This window comes from Pinus tabuliformis, chromosome Q (assembly GCF_031772625.1).
Source record: "Pinus tabuliformis cultivar Carrire ecotype Pingquan chromosome Q, CPIR1, whole genome shotgun sequence".
NCBI lineage: Eukaryota > Viridiplantae > Streptophyta > Pinopsida > Pinales > Pinaceae > Pinus > Pinus tabuliformis.
In genome coordinates, this window is record NC_142296.1 from 1157685571 (window position 1) to 1157701291 (window position 15721).

The 15721-nt window shown below is 42.4% G+C and overlaps 1 protein-coding gene across 4 annotated transcripts in view; it reads left to right on the forward strand.

Moving 5' to 3' along the window:
* LOC149223759 (uncharacterized) overlaps positions 1 to 15463 on the forward strand; it is a 71213-nt gene extending 55750 nt beyond the window's left edge. For 3 of the 4 annotated variants that reach the window (XM_089385907.1, XM_089385909.1, XM_089385908.1), the window contains exon 10: positions 13916 to 14063. Coding sequence is in view for 1 of the 4 variants with exons in the window: in XM_089385906.1 (XP_089242032.1) it covers positions 13916 to 14076; positions 14235 to 14483 (410 nt within the window). In the remaining 3 variants the exon portion in view is untranslated. Of the gene's footprint in view, positions 1 to 13915; positions 14077 to 14234; positions 15212 to 15399 lie in introns of those variants that run through there. The other variant, XM_089385906.1, reaches the window with a different exon arrangement.
* The last annotated feature ends 258 nt before the right edge of the window (positions 15464 to 15721 follow it).

Here is a 15721-nt window from a genome sequence, read left to right on the forward strand (position 1 = left end):
CTGTACCCCATGGTGTGGGAGTACCTCCCAAGCTTCATAAATCAACACTCCCTCTTAGCGAGGGAGGTAATTCCACCACTCGAAAGTATCTCGTCATCATCATCACTACTGGGGACACTAGCCCAACTCCTAGTGTTCACTGTTGCAACATACCCCGTAGAATGGACCACGCTATTCTCGGTAATGTCTCTGCCACCATAAGCTTCCTGCTTCTTCTTCCTTTCCTGATAAGCCTTCATGCCATCCCACGATTCCTTCTTGCTAGCCGTAGAAGTCCCGTTACTCCCCATTGACCATGCACTCTTCTTGTGTTGTAGATTCTCCCTTTGAACCTGCATACTCCCACTAGAACTTGGCTCCCTCTGAGCCTCAGGAATCTGCACCTGCTTCTTCACATGATCTATAGGCTTGCCCATCAGCTGGTATTGACCATGCTCACTAACTCCAATGACAACTCTAGCAGAGTTAGAGCCTCTGGGCCTGAGTCTCCTTTCCCATCCTCTTACCCAGAGGCCATAAGAAAGAGGAGTTACCAAAGGAGGCATATCAAAGCATATTACAAGATATCAAAGCAAGAGAGGCATTCATATATGCAAGGAGGTCTTTAAAAGACACTTCCAAGCCAGAGGAGCCACATTGGAGCAAGAGGAGCTACAGCAAGCCAAAACTGAGTTCTCAGAGCTACAAAAGCAAACAGAGCGAGCAGAACAGAGCATATATATATATGTCATATATATATGCCAAAGAAGAGGAGCACACAGAGGAGACAGAGGAAACGGAGAAACAGAGCCATTGGAGAGCTTATATATGCTTGCTTTGATACTATCGGCGGAGAGAAAGCCCATATATATAGGCTTAACACTATCGGCGGGCATCTATGGCACATTACACTATCGGGAGCGACGATATGCCTCAAACTCATGTATTTACCCATCGACGGCAAAAATCATGCATATATGTGTTTAACACTATCGGAGGCGCAAACGGAGGCCATGGCATGTACATAGTCAAATACATTATCGGAGGCAGAAAGCAGACCTGAATTTTTATGAACGGGAGCGTTGAGTTGTATCGGGTCCGGTACATAATATTATATCGCATCGGCACTTCGGGAGCGGCGTTACAGTGTGTCAAGTGGACCATTGCGATCGCCGATAGCGATTATCGCATCGAGAATCGGAGCGGAGGTAATACAGTGTTAAGCGGCCCTTTCTTTGCGATTGCCAATAGCGATACATATGTATGCGGACCCGTCACAACATTGCAATACAAGTTAATCTATGATCGCATCCGTCGCATATCGCAAGCGGTAAAGCCTTGCCACATTGGAAGCGCCGACTGCGATAAGGCTGTGGACTCGACGGGCATATTAACTATGGTTTCATACCATACCGCATCTGGTCCATCGGAGCAATGGAGGATCGACCGTCGGCCATCAGCGGAGTCATGGGTCTGATATATAAAGGACCCTTGGGAGTCACGAATCGCCGATTGCAATTTAAGTTGCGGACCTGATACAGTTTAGATGTGGGTGTAATATTGCTTGAAGTCTGCCCTTTAGTCTTTTGACTGGTTTTTTCTCATATTCTCTGTGTAATTAAATATTTGGCTTGCGTGGGGTGTTTTAGGCCGAAAGGCTTATGATAATTGTTCCAATGGTTTAGGAGGCTGAACGTCAGTTAAATGGGGTGAATCATGGCGATAGTGATTGCGATTGGGACATGGCTGTCCGTTAAACTGTAGAAATTCTGTTTTCCCACCCCGGTTTTCAGTTTCTCCTTATTTCTCCCATATAGTTAAATGCCCTTTCCCATAACCATACATTTAACAAGCTGGAAAAAATAAATTTGCTGAAAGCACAAATTCTGGAAATTTTACAGAATGCTGGAAATCGCAGAAATAAAAATCAACGGTAATAAACAGCCATTAAAACACATTTAAACACTGAGATTTTTGGTCAACTTGACCCTGGAAAAACCCCCTACAACTCTTGGGGAAAACCAGTTCGAGAGCTCTTCTTTATTTCTGAAAATTGCCTTTTTCACAGTGAGAAATATTCAGCAAAAAATCAACAAGCAAATTTACAACTTATCTCTTTTCCCATGCCTCACAGCAAACTGGAAATTACAGCAAACAGGATGGCAATAAATGCTGTACGACCTCCTCGATTTTCGTGCCCACTTTCAGCATTAAATGCTGCTGTACGACCAACATTAAATGCGCTATACGGACTGCAATAAATGCACTGTACGACCCTCGTTTTGCGTGCAGAAAAATCAGCAAGCCGCTCCTCGATTTTTGTGCAAACCACTCCTCGAAAATCGTGCCAAAATCTGCCTTTCATTGTGCTGAACCAGCTGTACAAATATGCTCAACTGTTGCCTTGGAATGTGTGCCAAGTTGCTGTCTCCTTCTCCTCCCTACTCAGAAATCTCTCTTGCTCTCTTGCTCTCCTTCTCCCAATTTGCTCATGAAAGAATGAATGACCTTTTCCTCCTTTAATCTAACCCCAAGTGACTTTTGAGTGATCCAAGTGACTTTTGGGTGATCCCTAAATCCAATGGCTGAAATAGATTGAGATCTAAGGCTGAGATTAAATGCTCATTTAAATCTCACTTTTTATTTTTTAATTCACCCCACTTTAATAAAGACCCACTTAGTCATTTATTTCCAAAGTCACTTTTCCTTTCTAATTTTTCATTGACTTTATAAAAGTCACTTTAAAATTAGACTTAGTAACTTTATCACTTAAAGTCACTTTTAAATTAGATTTAACTTTATAAAAAAAATTACAAAGTCACTTTAGGAGAAAAATTAAATTCTTTTGGACACTTTTCCCTAGGCCAAAGATCAAAGCCTTAGGGAACCACCTGTCCTCTGGTACCAAATTTCAACACTCCCTCTTACCGAGGAAGGTGTTCCTCACCACACCCATCTTGTCTCTGAAGTAGACATGCTTGCCCCGTGGTAAGGCTTTGGTAAGAATATCTGCAACCTGCTCATCAGTGGAAATATACTCAAGCTTCACAGCTCCCTTCTGAACATAGTCTTTGATGAAATGATATCTGATCTTGATATGCTTTGACCTGTCATGAAATACTGGATTCTCCGTGAGTTTAATGCAACTCTGATTATCACAGTAAATCTCTGAAGGTCTCAACGGCTGACCAAATAAGCCAAACAACATCTTGCGAAGCCAGATGGCCTCACAACTAGCTAGACTGGCTGCCATATACTCTGCTTCCGCTGAACTCAGTGCTACTGACTGCTGCTTCCGGCTGAACCATGACACTGCTGCTGAACCCAACCCAAAACAACACCCTGAAGTGCTCTTCCTATCAGAAGCACAACCTGCCCAATCAGAATCAGTGTATCCTGCCAATCTCACTCCATCTCCCTGCCTGTAGTCCAGACCATAATCCACTGTCCCCTGCAAGTACCGCAAAATGTGTTTTGCAGCCACCCAGTGAGCCTTCCTAGGCTCACACATAAACTGAGTCATTGTGTTGACTGCAAAACAGATATCTGGTCTAGTGTTGACCAAATACATCAAGGAACCAATCAACTGCCTGTACAATGTGGGATTCACCAACTCGGAATCCGAAGCATGAAGCTTCTTCCAGTTGGTGATCATCGGTGTCGACATGGGTCTACAATCCTCCATGTGGAATCTGCTAAGGATGTCCACAATATACTTCCCCTGCCCCAGGAAGAAATGCCCCTCCTCCTGCCACACCTCCAAGCCCAAAAAGTAATGCATCAAGTCGATGTCCTTCATCTCAAACTCCGTCGCAAGATCTCTCTTGCAGTGCTCTATGAGTCTCTCTGCACCTGTAATGACCAAGTCATCCACATACAACACCAGAATGAGAGGCTCCTCACCTATCACAATAAAGTAAAGGTTCGGATTTGCCTCACTCTTTGTGAAACCCATCCCCTGCAAATATGTATCTATCCTGGAGTACCAAGCTCTGGGAGCTTGCTTCAGGCCATAAAGGGCCTTCTCCAGTCTGCACACATGGGACTCCTTCCCATGCACCTCAAAGCCCTGTGGCTGCTCAATGTACACCTCCTCCTGTATGAAGCCATTGAGAAATGCGGTCTTCACATCCATCTGGTGGATCTTCCAACCCATCTCTGCTGCTATCGATATAATGGAGCGGATCGAAGTATATCGAGCCACGGGAGCGAAGGTCTCCTCATAATCAACTCCCTCTACCTGGGAGAACCCTCTAGCCACAAACCTTACTTTGAATTTCTCAATGCTGCCATCTGCAGCATGCTTTACCTTGTAAAGCCATCTGGAAGTGTAACCACGGATTTGCCCTCAGGCCTCGGCACCACCTCCCAAACATCATTCTTCATGATAGAAGAATACTCCTCCTGCATGGCCTCTCTCCAGACCTGCTGGCTAGCTGCCTCCTCATAGCTAGAAGGCTCAGAGTCAAGGATGCTGGTAACCATCGCCATATAGCTACAAAACCTCTCAGGTGGTCTACTCTCTCTGACCGGCTTCTTCGGCTCAGCAACAGATGTGGCATCTCTCAAGGTGTCCTGAAGCCACTTGGGCTTTCTCTTCCCTAAGCATGCTTCTCCCACTAGAGAATGAAACTCCTCCTCCTCCTCATCATCAGGAGCCTGAACTCTTGACTGTCTGTCTGCTGTCCTCCTGCCTGCACCTGAACCTGTAGAAACTGAGGTACCGTGTGAACTGTCCATCAGTGGACTCCCTAGTGAACTGCTCTGCATGCTGCTCGGAGCACCACCCCTCTGGCTTGGCGAGCCACTGCTCACTGACGGACCTGACATCCTCATAGATGTACCTCCTGATCCTCCTGATCCCTGCCCACTGGATCCCTGCGACTGACTCAATAGCTGCTGAGGGTCTGGCTGATCCAGATACTCTAACTCTCGTGACCTCCTAAAGGCCCTGACCTCCTCGAACTTCACATCCCGTCTGACAACAACTCTCCTCTGTGCAGGAATGTAAATCCGAAAGGCCTTTGAGGTCTCACTGTAGCCCACAAAGATACCCTTCTCTGCGGTGGGATCTAGTTTGGTCCTCTTCTCCTTGGGTATATAGGAGTATGTAATGCATCCAAAGATATGAAGATGACCAATATCAGGCTTCTTCCCAAAGAAAGCCTCCTCCGGAGTCATGTGCCCCAAGGCACGATGTGGACTCCCGTTCTGCAAGTAAACAGCTGTGTTGCAGGCCTCTGCCCACAAGAACAATGGCAACCCCTGATCATGTAACATGGCTTTGGCAGCCCCTATGATGGATCTGTTCTTCTTCTTTGCAACCTCGTTCTGCTGGGGGTTGTAAGGAACAGTGAACTCCCTCCTAATGCCTGCCTCCGCACAATAGTCAACAAACTCTCCAAGGGTGTACTCTCCTCCATTGTCCGACCTCAGGGACTTGATCTTTCGACCTGTCTGTGTCTCCACAAGAGCTCTGAACTCCTGAAACCGCTTGAAGACCTCACTCTTGGTCTTCAAGAAATAAATCCAGGTCCTCCTGGAGTGATCAGCAATGAATAAAACATAGTACTCATATCCACTCAAGGAAACATGAGACATCCGACTGCTCACATCGGAATGAATCAAATCAAGTATCTCAGTCGCTCTTCTGTCACTGCTGGGAAAAGGGGATTTGGCAAACTTGCCCATCGCACAACCTCTGCAAGTATCAAAGTGATCAGTACTGAAATCTGGCACACCTGTAGTGATCTCCCGCAATGTCCTCAAGGCTCCATGATACATATGTCCCATCCTGCGGTGCCAAATCTCACACAGCTCAGAACTGCTAGCTCTGCTGTCGGTACTACTGCTCAATGCCAAAAGGGGCTAGAATGCAAACTTGTACACCTTTGCATGGCGTACACCTATCACTCTAGCTGAATCAGCTGGAGTGCCCCTGGGATACATCAACACCTGTCCCCCCCTGAACAGTTACTCATATCCTCTGTCCTCCAAAGCTGAGACGGATATGAGGTTCTTCCTCATCCCTGGCACATAAAGAACATCAGACACTTTCAAGGGAGGTTTGGACTCCCTCTGAAATGTCAGTGTCCCCACCCCAACTGCTCTAACAACTCTGTCATCACCGAGTACTACCTCTATATCAGTGCCACTCTCTGAAAGCTCTGAGAAGTACTCACGGACTCCTGTCATGTGACGTGAAGCCCCACTGTCCACATACCAGATACTTGAAGATGCTTCGCTAATCGAGGGAAAAGCATGCTCCCTCTGAACCTGTGTGGCAGGTGATCCTGCACTAGAGGACTCACACGTAGTGAACGCAAACTCCCGGTCAAAACGACCTGCAAAGTCCTCAATCTCTGCTGAAGCTGCCACGTCCTGGTTCTTCCCCTTCTTCTTCTTCTTCTCCGAACACACAAGTGCATAGTGTCCCATCTTTTGACAATTCCAACACTTCACCTTGGAATAGTCCTTCTGTGTGTTACCCTGTTTACCTTTACCTTTTCCTTTGCCCCCACCACTGCTTGTGGAAGCCTGCTTCTTCCCTTTGCCTTTCTTGCCTCCTGCCACCAGTGCTACATCCTCATCCTGCTCAACTGGCTTGGCTGCCCCAAGCTGACCTTTCCTGATCTCTGTCTGAATGCAATCATCCCAAAACCTCTCCCATGTGGGAAGGGTCTCATGTGCACAAACCCCATCAGCAAAGTTCAATCATGAACGGGGGAGGCCATTCACTGCAATCCGCACCAACTCAGTGGGTGGAATGGCCTCTCCAATCGCTGCCAACTCATCTCTCACATTAGTAATCTTTGTGAGATATCTAGCTGCACTATCATTACCCATCTTAATGTTTTTCAGCTTCTCCTTCAGGACCATCTTCCGGTTCTCATTGGTACTCTGGTAGAGATTGGACAATGCTGTCCATATCTCATGGGCATTGCTCTTTCCTCTCACATGAGGAATGCAATGGTCTTTGATTCCATCTAGAATCAGCCTCTTACCCTTGTTGTTCTTTTTATTATAAGCTGTCAACTGAGTAGCATCAGTAGGCACAACAACAGGGTTCTGTGTGGTATGCACCATGATATCCCAGACTTCTGCCTCCTCAAAGATACTCTGCACTCTCTCCTTCCAAATGCTGTAATTTGTATGCCCATCCAGCCTATCCTCCACCCTTAATCCCAATGACATCCTGTTGTCCTAAAATTGGAAAATAGCACTGCTGTAGTAAAGATAAAACTGCTGTTTATGAAAAAATCAGCTTGCTGGAATTTTCTGAGCGAAAAATCAGCAGCTGTAATTTTTCCTTTTGCTGTCCCAAACTGCCCTTCAGCACTCAAGCTCTGATACCATGTAGAAATTCTGTTTTCCCACCCCGGTTTTCAGTTTCTCCTTATTTCTCCCATATAGTTAAATGCCCTTTCCCATAACCATACATTTAACAAGCTGGAAAAAATAAATTTGCTGAAAACACAAATTCTGGAAATTTTACAAAATGCTGGAAATTGCAGAAATAAAAATCAGCAGTAATAAACAGTCATTAAAACACATTTAAACACTGAGATTTTTGGTCAACTTGACCTTGGAAAAACCCCCTACAACTCTTGGGGAAAACCAGTTCGAGAACTCTTCTTTATTTATGAAAATTGCCTTTTTTCACAGTGAGAAATATTCAGCGAAAAATCAGCAAGCAAATTTACAACTTATCTCTTTTCCCATGCCTCACAACAAACTGGAAATTACAGCAAACAGGACAGCAATAAATGCTGTACGGCCGCCTCGATTTTCGTGCCCACTTTCAGCATTAAATGCTGCTGTACGGCCAACATTAAATGCGTTGTACGGACTGCAATAATGCGCTGTACGACCCTCGTTTTGCGTGCAGAAAAATCAGCAAATTGCTCATCGATTTTTGTGCAAACCACTCGAAAATCGTGCCAAAATCTGCTTTTCACTGTGTGCTGAACCAACTGTACAAATCTGCTCAACTGCTGTCTTGGAATGTGTGCCAAGCTGCTGTCTCCTTCTCCTCCCTGCTCAGAGATCTCTCTTGCTTTCTTGCTCTCCTTCTCCCAATCTGCTCATGAAAGAATGAATGACTTTTTCCTCCTTTAGTCTAACCCCAAGTGACTTTTGGGTGATCCAAGTGACTTTTGGGTGATCCCTAAATCCAATGGCTGAAATAGATTGAGATCTAAGGCTGAGATTAAATGCTCATTTAAATCTCACTTTTTATTTTTTAATTCACCCCACTTTAATAAAGACCCACTTAGTCATTTATTTCCAAAGTCACTTTTTCTTTCTAATTTTTCATTGACTTTATAAAAGTCACTTTAAAATTAGACTTAGTAACTTTATCACTTAAAGTCACTTTTAAATTAGATTTAAGTTTATAAAAAAAATTACAAAGTCACTTTAGGAGAAAAATTAAATTCTTTTGGACACTTTTCCCTAGGCCAAAGATCAAAGCCTTAGGGAACCACTTGTCCTCTGGTACCAAATTTCAACATAAACTATGTCGACTCTGTGTATCCCTGCCATCATTAAAAAAGGAGAGCGTTGTTACAAGTTTTTGAATATGTGTTCTCTATGCATGATTCAGTCCTCACCATTGAATCAACATGTCCTGTGAGCACGAATAGACAGAGGAAACTGTAAGCCAGGAAGCTGAAGAAGCAAGCGAGCACCGAGGAAATGACAGTGAGCGTTGAGGAAGCTAAAGGGCCAGCGAAGAGAGGAAACTGACAGACAGAGGAATGAGGAATGAATAAAAGACAGAAAAGCAGAGAATAGTAAACAATTGAATGTTGTTGAAGGTTGTTAAAATGCCGTGGAAAATAAGTTGGAGAAGACAGAGGCAGTGAGAGGATCCAGTAGAACAGAAAGAGGGCTGAAGGGCCAACAGGACAACAGACAGTCGAAGAGGAGAAGGTGCCAACAGAGAACATAAGCTTGAAGAAGAAGTTGTTCTTTATGCAGAGCTTAGTGCAGCTAACAGTAGACTGACTAATGCTATGTGAAGACATTATCAGAGAGCATGAAGGCTATTGCAGACTATGTGTGGGCAGTGTGCAGAGTTGTAAAGACTTCTTCATAAGAATATTGGCTGTCATTGATGTTGTAGCTTGGAGATTGCAGTGAAGCTATAATCATACAGAACTTGGTAGAGAAGAGTTCTGAGAGCAGAACATTATTATCAAATGAACCTTGACAAGATTGGGTCAGAACCCTCGAGGCTGGTGCCTCAGAAGTAAGTAAGATTGGAGTCCTTGGGGCTGGTGTCTCAGAAGCAAGAAGGATAGGAGTCCTTGGGGCTGGCGCTTCAAAAGTAAGAAGGATTGGAGTCCTTGGGGTTGGTGCCTAAGAAGTAAGAAGGATTGGAGTCCCTGGGATTGATGCCTCAGAAGTAGGAAGGATAGGAGTCTTTGGGACTGGGGTCTCAGGAAATGGAAGGATTGAAGTCCTTGGGAGTTGGTGCTTCTAAGTCCAAGATTAGTGCCTTGGCGAAATAGAGTTGGTGCTCTGGAGGTTGGAACCTCACCAAAGTCCGAGTTGGAGCTTGGCAACTGATTGCAACCACTTATATATTGTATCTATTTTACTGCAAAGATTATATTAATAAAAGCATTGATTATTGTTGTTCATCTTGTTTTCTTAATATAAATTGTTTAACTGGTAAAACAATAGTCGAAAAAGAAATACTGATTCACCCCCCCAGTATTTCCAACATCTTCATTGTCAAATGCTGGTTCCTGGGTCTTTATAACCCACTCTGATGATGGATCAAAGTCATCCAAAGTTATGTTGCTTAATTCAGGTGTCTTGTTCAACAATTGGTTTCGCCTCAACTTGAGGTTCTACTGAATATAAACCATGTCATTCAATTGTTTTTTCTCCAAACGGTTCCTCTTCTTGGTGTGTATTCAAAACGCTCCAATTCCATTCACACCTTGACTAAGAAAAATATTAAAAAAATAATAAAAAATCGCTTGAATGGGCCCCATGCATGAGCTATTAGGCGGCTACACGGAATTGGCTGGTTTGGTACCGACTCAGCAAAAATGGCCGGTTCGGCACTGAACCAACCATTTCCAGTCCGTTGCACTGGTCCAAATTGGTTTAGGGCTGAAAACGGCTAGACCATCCTTTCCAAACCGGTTTGGTCCATTCCTCATAACACAATTTTCCCTGCAAGAGCCATGTTTTCATCATAAGATTTCTTCTTCTTATGAAGGTCTTCGCATGTAGTTCCTCATGAATGAAGTCATCCCACAACCTGTCCCAGTCTGGCAGCTTCTCTTAAGTGATGATCGCTTTGATGAAGGGCTTCCATTCCTTGGTAAACCATTTCAATGCAATCCTCACCATCTCAGAATTTGTAACAGTCTCATTGATGGCAGCAAGCTCATCACAAACTTGAGACAATCTCGTCAGGTATGGGGCCATTGCTTCACCATTCGCCATCTTGGTGCTCTTCAACTTATCCTTTAATACCAACAACCGATTCTCGTTCTTATTCGGAATAGATCTTGAAGAGCTTTCCACATCTCATGGGCAATGTTCTTCCTAGACAAATGAGGTATCAAATGATCTTTGACATAGTCTAGGATGATCAACTTTGCCTTTGTATCGAACTCCTCATACACTTCCAACTCCTTAGGGTCAACTGGTTTCTTGATCTCCTTGTCGGAAAACTCATAGATCTTGTTCACCGTCAAGTTGCCAACGCTTGATGTCACTTTCACTTCCCATCAATGCCACATTCCAATCTACTTCCGTCAAGACCAACTTGATCCTTTCCTTCCAAGGACTATAGTTGGTCAACCCATTCAATCTATCCTCGAATCGTAGACTAACCGACTTCTTCGCCATTGCTATTAATCATTCAAAAACAATGGAACCGACTCCCTCTTGATTTGTACGTTGTGTACACTCTAATTCACTGGCCCTTCAAAGTAGCTTTGATACCATGTTGATTTTTCCATGGCACTCAAGAATCTGGTTTGAGTATAATATCAAGATCACAAACACACTCAAATACCACAACACTTCTACATTGCACAACATAAAATACACAACACTGAATCAACTAGTACACAGGAAAAATGTTTTAGCCCAACACTTTTTATATTACAAATCTTTAACACAACAATCTTAGGGCTCCCGTACTAGGGATCATGGCCTTTACATTCAACCTTGATACAAGACAACAACTAAGGCTTAGTATCAACAACTATGATGACCAATCTACCCTGAACAAAGTACACTTCCACAACCCTTTCAGTCCACGTACCTTGAACACTTCTGGGGGGCACTTTGCCTTCCCTTCTGCTGATCACACAACTTCTGCTACCTCAGATAATGTGCAACCCCAACTCCACAATTGCCACTATCAATGATCACTGCTCCTTTAATGTCATTGAACTTTGGCCCAATCAAGTCTGCCCACTAGCTGCTCCTTCAAGGACACCAACACATAGGGTCTTCACCACTGCCTACTTCTTGCCTCTGCTGCTCCAAAGATGACAAAATTAGGGCTTACAGGCCCTGTTATCTTTGATTCAACTCTCTGTCAATCGCAAAACTAGGGCACAAATGACAACCCTCTTACTTGTCCTTTTGCTGCTCAAAATTGACAAGACTTAGGGCACAAACAACCTGCCCACTAACTACCCTTTTTCTCTTCATAGAGGACTGCACATAGGGTTCTTCAAGACAGCCACTAACAACCCTCCAAATCACCGTTATTAGGCTACTTTGCTTCTGCTGTTCAGAGTCTGAATAAAATAGTGACAGTTTTTTTGTCCTTAGCACATCTGTGTGTTCTGTGGATGTATCGCTGTTAAATTATGGTATGTTCTATGCTTAGAGCAGTTTACTTCAAATCTTCTTATTAGCCACTGATTAGCGATCACATAAACATAAAGTAAAGTGCAGATAGAACATTAAAAGATCGACAGAAAACAAGCCAAGACAAGAGACACAAGATGTGGCGGCTAGCCAGGGACAAACCCCAATGTGGGGAAACCCTTTGATCAATTCTTCTTTAATCTTCAATAGTTCAGCAGAGAGAAATAGTACAATTCAGAAATCTGTAATTTTATAACAGCAGCAGCAAACCCTAAATCAGCAAAGTCAAACTTGGTCAAAACAGCCCCGGATTGACTTCTAGTCAACCTTGAAGAACTCGGTCTTCAACAGCTAACTTCAGCAGCCCAAAACAGTCCACAATACTCAGTCAAACAGCAGTCAACATCTGGTCAAACCTGCGGCAGCTTCTTGACAGTCAACGCAGGTCAAAGGAGTGGTCAAACCCAGTCAAAAGAGCTGAACAGAACTGTGGCTAGCCTAGGAGAGGCCCAACCCAAACCACAGTCAAGAAGGCCTCCACGCTGGTCAACGCAATCCAATCTGCCCACCTGCAGCTAGGTCAACCCAAGTCAACGCTGCCCTAACCAGAAATCAGTGTCTTCCTTCTTCAGCCACACGTGTGAGAGAGAGAGGCTCTTCTAATGCGTAGGAGAGAGAGAAGATGTGAGATGAGATGAGTTGATAATGACTCAACCTCACTTGTACTTATATGATTTGCTGGGCATGTGTGCCACACATTTAGCTGCTGGCCGACCTTGACAATTTGTCAAGTAAATACAAATAAATTCATATCTCCATAAATACTTGTCGGAATCGGATGATCTTTAGATCAACCCTACACCTCTCGACAAGAGGAATCTAGGAAAAATATCAGCTGCCATAAATAAGGTGACACACATGGAGTTTGGCCTTTAGTTGCCAATTTTAACAATTGCACTCTTATATATGTGTTTATATCTTTGTTTTTGTGCCTATGCTCTATTTATTCCACATAAGATTTGTATGTGAATCTGTTTAATTACATTACACTCTACTGATCTATCTCCTGTCTGTCTAATTTTAACAATTTGTTTCAGAGATAAAAGGTTAGTTCTTGAATATCAAGTTTCTAACAGAGAAATGGTAGGAGCGTTTTAAGATACTAAGCAATGTCGAACACGTTACAAGTGATTGATGACCCACAGAAGTGGGATTTCGTGGCCACTTTCCTATCCCTATCCTTTTATGCCTTTTTTAATCCTTTCTCCCATTCTGTTCCAAGAACAATAATGGGGCCCAGAGTGTATTGGATATAATTTATAAATTATATTGCAAAACAGGGCTCTTCAAGACAGCCACTAACAACCCTCCAAATCACCGTTATTAGGCTACTTTGCTTCTGCTGTTCAGAGTCTGAATAAAATAGTGACAGTTTTTTTGTCCTAGCCACATCTGTGTGTTGTGTGGATGTATTGCACTCTTATATATGTGTTTATATCTTTGTTTTTGTGCCTATCTCTATTTATTCCACATAAGATTTGTATGCAAATCTGTTTAATTACATTACAGTCTACTGATCTATCTCCTGTCTGTCTAATTTTAACAATTTGTTTCAGAGATAAAAGGTTAGTTCTTGAATATCAAGTTTCTAACAGAGAAATGGTAGGAGCGTTTTAACTTTTAAGATACTAAGTACTTTCCTATCCCTATCCTTTTATTCCTGGCTTTTTTAATCCTTTCCCCCATTTTGTTCCAAGAACAATAATGGGGCACAGAGTGTATTGGATATAATTTATAAATTATATTGCAAAAGAGGTTCTAATAACTGCCACGCTTTACAGTTGCAAACTTGCAAATCTATTTTCATCCCAGGAAAGATTAATGATGTGTTAAAAATTAGTTGAACATTTTTTTTAATATTATATATGTTTGCTTGAGGATGAAAATGTGGTACTTTTTTCCACTTTTTAAAACTGTTTACTTTTTCTTTCTTTTCATTTGGTAATGCTGGTTTTGGTTTAGCCATCATAATGACGTTTAGGCATAATGAACTAACTCTTTTGTAATTGCATGGGATGTACAGATAGTTCATGGTTTGCACGGTCGCTCTTCTTGACGACAGACTATATATTTCTTTGTGTTGAAGATTTGGTGCAATTTGGATGTGTTTCAGAGGAGGCTGTAATATCAGAGCCATATTTTGTACTTGATGGATGGTCTTCTATAAGTGACATCCAAGAGTTGGTAAGCATAAAATGCATTTCAAAGGGAAGGTTTGAATGTTATTAATTGTAGATTTACACACAATCTTGTATGAAGTTTTTATTTGAAAAGATTGAAGTCTTCGTGGCTCCATAGTCAGTTGTGTCCTATTTATTTTATTGGTTATCTGTGCTTTTCAGGTCATTGAACCTAGTCAAGGTGGATCACTTACATTGGTATTTAGCCATGTCATTTCTGGGAAGTTCTATTCTACGACTAAAAGAGCTCTATTAATCAACAATCATAGAGAAACATGTAAAGATTCCCCAGGCCATGTTATCTGGAAACTGAAAGGCTTGGCAGAAGACACATTGCCAAAGTTGGTCACCTTGCTGAGGGTTCTCTACATGGCAGCTACAACGTGTCCCTTACCTGTAAAAAATATGTAATTCTGTGATTGTATCTGGTTTTGATAAATTGTGTCATTATGCCTTGTGTTATATTGGGCCTTGAGTTATATTGGGCCTTGAGTTTACTCCATTGTGATTGCCACACAATGGTCTTCTTGTGGTTGCTACAGATCATGCGTCTTGTTTGCAGTTTTTGTACATGAAGTAGAGTGTGCAGTCAAAAAAATCTGTAACTGCCAGGCGAATTGTATACTTTCGTTCTCTGAATTACCCTTTGGGGCCAGATCTTCAATAATGTACCTTTCCTGAGTGATGATTTTGTATAAATCCATTGATTATTCTTTTATATGTTAACGGTGCCAGGATTTGAATTGGATTGGGTACTTTGCTGAGCCTTTGTCCATCTGCATTATTTCATTCTATTGTATAGATTTTTTAGGTCAGAAATCTGGCATGGTTTGCAGCAGATTTACTTGCCTCTTCATCATCCGGGGAGTAATTTAAGATCAAAAGCCATCGCAAAAGGCCCATCATCTCATTTGAAGAATTGATAGCCGAAGAAGAGAGTGGTATCTTGCATTTATTAGCTACTTTTGGTTATTTGCACAGGTGGATATATTTTATATATTGGTATCTTTGCAGAGGTGAGATATAATTTAGGCAGAGCCTTATGACTGAACAAAGGGAATCTATGGACGATGGAGTGCGAGGATGGCATTAGTTTCCATCCATTGGTCTTAATTGTAAATATATCTATGATTGTAGAGGTAATGTTAGAATTGTAATGAACAACAAATTCTGACAATCTTGTTTATTTATTTATTCATAGATTTCCTTCCACTGTTTAACATCATATTTTAGTGTCAACATCATCGTTCTATTTTAATAATTTCTCTTTTAAAATATAACTCTTTTTATTATAAGCTGTATACTAATGTTGAATAATTGTTTCCAGGTAGGAAAGGGTTATCTCCTACTGGACCTTTTTGGACCACTCAAGGCTTTCTTGGATTCCCGAAGCCTTGCTGATGCTTTGCTTACCATAATTATAGCTAGTGTCATTGATTGAATCTAAGCACAGCAAAGGTCCGGAGATTGCTCTAGATCATGTACTTCTCGTATTCTAGCTAGTAGATATTTTAGGTTATATTGTTGAAAAGTTTAACAGCCATCTGCTCTGTTTAGCATGCTGGGCTTCTATTGTAATAATCGATTTTTTTTTTCTAGCTCATAGATATGTTTTAGATTACAGTGTCATTTGCTCTATTTAGCATGCT